Genomic DNA, 8,212 nt, shown 5'->3' on the forward strand with positions numbered 1-8,212 from the left:
AAAAAAAAAAAAACCAACCAACCACTTTGATCATATCCGATTCCTCCAAGAATTTAGAATTGAATTGAGTCAAATTTGAGGCAGGTTTCATCAATACCAGACTTGAAATGTATTAGATATTAGTACACTCCCAATTTGGCCCCAACACATTAAGGAAGCAGGGTACTCTCCACCCTCTCACATTCATTTTTTTAATCATCATTTCTGTCACATTTAAAAAAAGGAAAAATATCTGCACATTATCCATGTGGGTATTTTGTTTTTATATTTTTGAAAATGTGGGGTGCATATGTGAAAGCATTCAAGCTGTTTCTTTATTTTCCCCCTTATGAGAACCATAATTCATTAGTATGCAAAACTTCAAATCAACAGATTATTTCAGTTATCTAATATATGTACACATTTTTTAGCTATTCACAACCCACCCAGGAAAAGTGATCTAGATAAATAGAACAAATAAAAGATATGTGAGGCTCTACTTACCATTTCCTCAGTTTGCCTTTTTACTTCAAGGATTTCCTTCCTCACTCATACACTACCCTTAACTCACAATTCCTTATCCCTACTACTTCGTTTGGGTCCTTAATGCCCAACTTTCACCATGGCCACCTCCTACCATTGAGACCATAAGTTGGTTGTCATTCAATCCAACTGTATGCAGGCTGCTTTACAACCCTCCTATTCTTCATCATTTCCCTCACATTTGCTGCTTCATTCCACTGCCCAGCAGCTGCATAAATATTTGCTAATTGAACATAAACAGCAGAATTATCTGGTTCAATTTCTAGAAGGACCCCAGCTGCAACTCTTCCCAGCAACACATTACCATGTGCTTGACAAGCACCAAGCAGTGCCCACCACATCCTAGAATCTGTTTGGACAGGCATGACATTTATCAATTTTCCAGCTTCATCAAGATGTCCAGCTCGACCTAGAAGGTCAATTATGCAAGAACAATGATCGACTCCAGGAATTATGCCGTATTTGTCCACCATTGTAAAGAATACCTGACAGCCCTGATCGACCAAACCAGCATGGCTACAAGCAGAAAGAACTGCAGTGAAAGTGGCCTCATCTGGTTTAACATCATCCAAATTTTGCAGAGCCTTGAAGCACCTTATAGCTTCTTTTCCCTCTCCATGCTGGGCATACGCACAAATCATGGCATTCCAAGATACTATGTCCCTCTGTATCATCCTGCTGAAGACTTTAGACGCCCAATCTAAAATCCCACATTTTGCATACATTGTAATGAGGGCATTTCCCAAGGGTGTCTCCAAACCAAAGCCGAATTTAAGAATGTAGCTATGAACTTGTTTACCATGTCTTAAAGCTGCTATGCTAGCACAAGTGCTCAAAACAACAGTGAGAGAGTACAAATTTGGCCTTAATTCTGACAACAGCAACTCTCGGAATACGTCTAAACCCAGCAGTGGCAAGCCATTGAACAAACACCCTGATATAATTGTATTCCAAGATATCAAATTTTGGGAACACATGCCATGAAAAACTTGAAACGCATGCTCAATCAATCCATGCTTAGAATATGAAGAAACCAAAGCATTGCAAACAAGAATGTCTGAGAGAAGTCCATTTTTAACAACGAGAGCTTGAATCAACTTAACAATCACTAGAGAGTCAGAGTATGATAATAGACTACCGACCGTAAAATCATCTGTTTCCAGACCTGCCCTCTGCATTTGCAGGTAGACCATGATTGCTAATGAGAGGCAATTACATTGAGCACAACCACTAATCATGGAGTTCCACGACACAGAATCCTTCTCCTCCAACCTCTCAAAAATAGCCCAAGCCGAATCCAAATCAGTACAACTAGAGTACATAGTTATTGTAGCATTGCTCACAGATGTATAGGCTTCAAAACCCATCTTAACAATTTGGGCATGTACCTGACGGCCAAGGTTCACCGTTCCTGTGAACGAACTTGAACTCATAACAGTCACAAAAGTCAGCTCAGTCGGTGCAAGACAAGCTTCTCTCATTTCCATGAACAAATCTAAAGCCTCCCTATCTCTTCCATAGCTCACCAACCCTTGTATCATGGCATTATAGGTAATCTGATTACAGGTAGACACTTTCGCCTCTTCAAATACACCATATGCACCCCGAACCACATCACAGTTGAAATACATTGTGAGCAGAGCATTGACCACAGAAACCCTAACCAAAAACCCAGTTCTAGTAACCAGAGAGTGCACCTGCCTTCCAAACTCCACTAACGCAGGAGAACAACATAAGCTCAGAACACTAGCAAAAGTGTAGTGATCATGCCCAACACACCATCGATGCATCCTAAGGAACATTTCCACAGCAGTCCCTTCACGCCCATTTTCTACACAGCCTGTTATTATGGCATTCCATGTCGCAATATTTCTTCGAAGCCTTACATCCAACGGTTGGCAGGCATTCCATGTCGCAGAATTTCTGTAAAGCATACCATCGAACAGTTGGCAGGCATAATCAATCTGGCCTGATTTGGCATATGCAGACAACAGAATCGTCCATGTGTATACATCAGGGATGGTGATCTCGCCAAACAATCGAATCACATTATTCAAGTCTTTTGATTTCGCGTATAGAGAAAGGAGCGAGTTCCCAACGTGGGCGTAGGCCTTGAAGCCAGCACGGATGGCATGGGAATGGAGTTGGTCTCCGGCGACAGTGTCATGGAGGTTGGCACAGGCTGTGAGGGAGCTAACGAGGGTATAGTGGTCAGGTCTCAGGTGATGAGAAGAGTGGATTTGGGTGAAGACTTTGAGGGCTGAGGAGTTTTGGTTTGAGCGAATGAGCGCTGCAATCAAAGAGTTCAGTTTTATGATGAGTTGTGTTGGTTCAAGAGTTGCATTTGAAACAGCAACGGCTACAGTTTCCACTTGTAAAGGAAAAAACTTCATCCGCCACCTCTGGCTCACTTCAAGCTCAATCGTGACGACTCCCTAGCCAACGGCTAAGGGGTTTGGCCTGCTGCGTACACCATGGTAGTTCCTCGAGGACGAAGCAAGAAGGAGACGCTGCTTTGTTTGATCGCGAGGAGAACTCAGTGAAATCAATTTGGCGCCGTTTGTTTAGAAGGGAGTGTGGGGTGGGATAATTGTCATGTTGGGACCCACATGTTGCTGGGCGAGGGTGAAAGAACAGCTAAGTAGAGTTGGAGGAAGGTTAAACATTTCCACCCCATGCATCGTTTTAGTTAACTGAGAGAAAGAAAAAAGGGGAGAGAAAGAGGCAGAGAGAGAGAGTGGGTATCCATGGCATCCTCCACTCCCTAAGCTGCCTCTGCTCTATCTCTACATCTTCCTCCATTCCCTAAGCTGCTCTGCTCTATCTCTACATCTGAAGTCGGTGGTGCGGCAGTAGTGGCGCTCAAGTCTTGACTTCTCTTTTTCCTCTTTTTTCTCTCTAATTTCATCTTCTTCTTCTCCCCTGTTCCCTCTTCAATGTCTGAGAAAAAGCAACCCAGATTTCTTCTCCACTGTTCTCTCTTTCATTGCTGAGAATAAACCAACAAAAAAAACCCAGATGTTGCTGGGACGATTGGTGCCTTTTCCCCTTCAATTTCGTCTTCTTCTTCTCCACTGTTCCCTCTTCCATGGCTGAGAAAAAACCAACATACAGTCAGTGCCTTTTTTCAGATGAAAGGTAGGTTTTTTATTGCTTTTCTTCTCAATTTCTTCTTTTTCCTTGTTCTGCTTCTCAATTTCTGAAACCCTTTCGAAACCGCTTTCAACTCCTCCTAATTTCCTCTTCCCTTCTCAATTTAAAATGGGAGAAAATGAGTTGCAGGGACTCTCCCATCTTCTTTCTCATTACCCAGAAATTGCATAAAATCGTCCTCAACGAACTTTCTCATGAATTTCTTCTTCTTCCTTCCCCTCCCCCCCCCCCCCCCCTCAACACACCTTAGTAAGTATGCAGTGGCTCGGCAGGGGTGCAGGGTGAGATGATGCAGCGGCTACGGACATCTATAATGGTGGCGGGGCTTGAAGCTCTTGTGCCATCTCCAACCCATTTTTCCTTGGCAGGACTTTGTGAAGGCTTGGGTGGGAAAATTTGTGATCCACGTCAGCCGATAAACAAAAGTGTGGTGTCTGCTCAAAACCCACCCCAGGCAAACAAACACATTGATATTTCATGGGGTAAAGCTATCCCACCCCAACAAAACCCTCCAAACAAACGGGGCCTTTGGGAATGAAAGGTTTAAGTGGGTCATGTGATTCTAAACCGCGGTTGATGGATCGACATCCCAATTCTGGGCATTTCAAATTCTGGCCGTCGTTCATCTTTTAAAAGCTCTTGCATTTCACCGCAACTCTTCTTCATTGTATTAAAAAATTGGGAAAATTACATGATTACTAAGTATTGGATTTGCTTTTACAAAAATAACCACATTATGTTTAGTTCTACAAATTTATACAAAATGAGTTTAGGTATTACAAATATATCTAGAATATTATTAATCATACATCTTTTATCGTATGCCTATGAATTAGGCATGTATTCTCCTGCAATCAGTTGTAATTTTTCCGCTTTTGTATTAGTTTCCTCTAATCGGATCTAAAACGACCGTTTCCAGCAAAAGGTAGTCGTTTCTTCCTCTTACCCCTAATCCCGCCCACCCGCCCGCCCGCCCGCCCCTTCTTCTTCTTCTTCTTCTTCTTCTCCTTCTTCTTCTTCCTCCTACAACTCCACCTGCCACTTCCTCTTTTCCTTCTTCCTGCAGCACCACCGCCTCCACCCCCTACTGCAAACCAACCCACCCCACCCCAGGAACCTCCACCCTCCACTTCCTTTTCTTCTACTACTGCTGCTTGTTCTTCTTCCTTCAACACAACTCAGCCCTACACCAAGAACCCCACCCGCCTCTTCCTCTTCTTCTTCCTACAATGTAAGCTCTTTAGATTCAGCTGAAAAGGTGGACGGAAGCCAGAGGAAAGAATAGTGAGAGAAACCCCTCTACAATAAACTAGTTTGTCTTCTCTCTCTCTCTCTCTCTCTCTCTCTCTCTCTCTCTCTCTCTCTCTCTCTCTGATGGGTGAGGCGATGGGGCTACGGTGAGGCCGACGTCAACAAAGGTTTGCGACGGGTGAGGCGATGGTGGCAAAGGGTGTGATAGGTGAGGCGAGATAGCTCGTGGTTGGGGGTTACGACCTTGGTAGAGAGTTGCAGCAATCAAGCAAACGATGTTGGTGTTGCGACGGACCAGGAAAAATGGTGTGCTCTGATTTATTTATGATTTTTTTCCCTGTTGATTTAGTTTTTCTTGCTCCTATTGTCTCTCTCTGCCCTGTTTTGTTTTTTCAGGTCTTCATGTAGTTGGGTTTCCCAATCTTTAGATTTGCAACGGTGTTTGTGATCAACCTACTCCTTGTCACAAGGGTTTTGAAAGTCATGTTCACTCACAAGGAGGATTCCTTCGTAGTCAACCATAGGGAGTGGGGGTTGCACAATCAGAAGGCCGAGGGTGGGTTTGTGGGGGAGTAGCAACGGGAAGGGGTAATCTGCCGTGGGTCGGGTATATGGTTCCATGGCCGTTGTAGTGGATGAGAGGTAATTTCAAAGATCAACAAAGCAGACGAGATAGTGAAAAGGTAATCTCTAGGGTCAGCAGAGCAGACGAGATAGTTGAGGGTGCGTTGGATGTTCTTGCAGGTTGGCTTAGCATAGGAGACATGGGTGTTGACTGTCAACCAAGACGACGATGTCTGTTAAGAAAAAAATAAAAGAAAAAGACATTGATGTCCCAACTCGTAGGCGTACAATAAAAGGCGACGACAAATACTATTTTTGGTATATTTGTAATACCCAAACTCGATTTGTGTAAATCTGTTGATGCAAACATAATGCGGATATTTTTGTAAAAGCAAACCCAATAATGGGTAATCACGTAATTTTCCCTAAAAAATTTTCGCAACACAACATGGAGTTCAAAAGTTGACTTGTTTGATCTTTCTTTTTATATTAAATAGGGAGAAAAATGATTATAAAAATCGTGTTATGGATCGAGTTTTCTTAAAGCCATGGTGAATGGCCCAACATACATTGAAAGGGAAAAAAGCTGAGAGTGACCGACTAAATCTACCGAGGCCATTCTTTAAACACAACATTGATGCTACAAGCTCTTTTTTTCTTTTCTTTTCTTTTATTTTTTTTATTTATTTATTTTTTTGAATCCTCCTATAATCTTCTTTTATTATTGTATTCAAAAATGGGTATTTTTTTTGGGGTGTTATTTTATTGAGCCCCAAGTTTATATTTAATACAAAATGAATTAGCTCTTAGAAAATCGTCTCCCAAATAAAAGATCAATCCTTAACTGATTCAAAAGCTCCAAAGCACATTGGAGAAAATTCACTAGAGGGGCATATTGCTGGCCCAATTTTATCTCCAATACAAGTCTGGATCCTCTGTTGAATGGCAGTGAACATCCAACCACTGGGGGAGAGTCATAGCTTGCATCCTATTTGTTGGATGCTCATTCCCAACTCCGCTCACCACAAAGGAATTTTCCGCATCTGGTGTTTGGCCTAACCATGTTGTGGCTCAAAAAAGGCGAATATAAGGCTATATTAGAGAGCATTTAACAGAAAATGGTCAGAATAGACATTTTCAATTATTCCCCCAAAACTTCAAACTATTTATAGAAAAAATGGTTCATGTGGAGAGAGAGTGGCCCCTGCGCCTAGACAAATGGAAGAATTGAAAAATGATCATCCCGACCCCATGAAATACAATATGACACCCTCTTCTTTTTTTTTCTTTTTTTTTTTTTCTTTTTTCTTTTTTTTGTTTTTTGAAGGCAATAATCTAAAATCTTAGGAATATGCAAAAGGGGCAGCGGTTATACTATTGTTTGCCAGCGTTTCTTCAACCATCGATACAAAAAAAGACACATGTTTTGAGTCTTTTGACTAAGGTTTTAGCCTATAGGTTACATTGGCAATGCATTTATATATGTCCAAAAAGATGGATGTTGTACTCAAAGGCCACAAAAAATTTTGTAAATCAAAATAGAGTTTGTAAACGATATCTGAATTAGTTCATATTTCCGTCAGAAGTAGTCCACGTCCTATTGCCGATTGTACTCCAAGCAAAAGGGCCCTAACGCTTCCTTTAGTAGGGATTCTTGTCATTAAATAGCATGTCATTAGTAATTGTTTCTTATCTCCATTCAACACAAAATATGACACTCTTGTTGATGCTTCCTTATGCACTCCCATTGGCACCCCTATGTTGTGCATGCACAAGAACCAGACTCCCCCACAACCTTGTCCATACCTTGTCCATGACTTGCAAAGGCCAATTCAATTGGTGAGGCAGGTGCCGAGGTGGGGGGGTCTAGGATGGCCATGGCCGCCCAACTTTTGACAAACCTTTGGTGCTTATGCATGCATGTGAGGGACCGTGTCATGTTGGTCCTCTATGTCTAAGACACCCCACCCCGCCAAAGTTTTTTAATAAGTCATTTATATGGCCAATCCACCTCAAGGTTTAAGATCTAGCTCTTACCCCTCATCTCGGTAATCCAAAAAAGAGAGATCTCACCGAGATCATACATTTTTTCCTGGTCGACTCAATGGTTGGTCTCGGTGGGGCTATATGTCTTTGACTTCGTACCCTATGTAAGTAGTCTCCGACTCTTCGGACCTTAGGCTAGTTTGCTCTATTCCACAATCCACATTCACAATCAACACATAACACAACATAATTATAAGAATTCAAAAAACAATATATATAAGAAAAGTAACTCCAAATGTTGATGAGGAGGTAATATTCTTTACTCTTTAAGCTTCAATGAACGTACGAATGGAAATCATCAAGCAAAAGCACCAAAATCCTTGCTCTTTAGTGTTTTTTCTTCAAAAAAGTAGGGAGAGATGCAAATTTTGGCTATATCTTGACGAGATTTTGCGAAATCTTCATGAAATTTGACTAGATCTCGACAAAATCTTAAAATCTCTGTCGCATTTTTGTACAATTATATCTAGCCATGCATCTCATCTCGTCTTTTAGAAAAAACGAGATATTAGCCGAGATCTTGCTGAGATCTTAAACCATGATCGACCAACATTTACCATTTTCTTATACACAGAATAATATTTTCTTCTTTCAATGTTATGGATTAATTTTCAAACATCATTCCAAATTAGATAATCTTTACAATACAAAATATCTGCCACATGACAACATAACA

At 41.5% G+C, this 8,212-nt stretch overlaps 1 protein-coding gene across 5 annotated transcripts in view; it reads right to left on the reverse strand.

Moving 5' to 3' along the window:
- LOC122092138 (pentatricopeptide repeat-containing protein At3g49740) overlaps nucleotides 1-4,181 on the reverse strand; it is a 9,623-nt gene extending 5,442 nt beyond the window's left edge. For all 5 annotated transcript variants that reach the window (XM_042662465.1, XM_042662466.1, XM_042662462.1 and 2 more), the window contains exon 1: nucleotides 484-4,181. In XM_042662465.1, the coding sequence (XP_042518399.1) occupies nucleotides 639-2,915 (2,277 nt within the window). In that variant the 5' untranslated portion in view covers nucleotides 2,916-4,181 and the 3' untranslated portion in view covers nucleotides 484-638. The remainder of the gene's footprint in view (nucleotides 1-483) is intronic.
- Nucleotides 4,182-8,212: the final 4,031 nt, after the last annotated feature.

This window comes from Macadamia integrifolia, chromosome 10, assembly GCF_013358625.1.
Source record: "Macadamia integrifolia cultivar HAES 741 chromosome 10, SCU_Mint_v3, whole genome shotgun sequence".
NCBI classification, from domain to species: domain Eukaryota; kingdom Viridiplantae; phylum Streptophyta; class Magnoliopsida; order Proteales; family Proteaceae; genus Macadamia; species Macadamia integrifolia.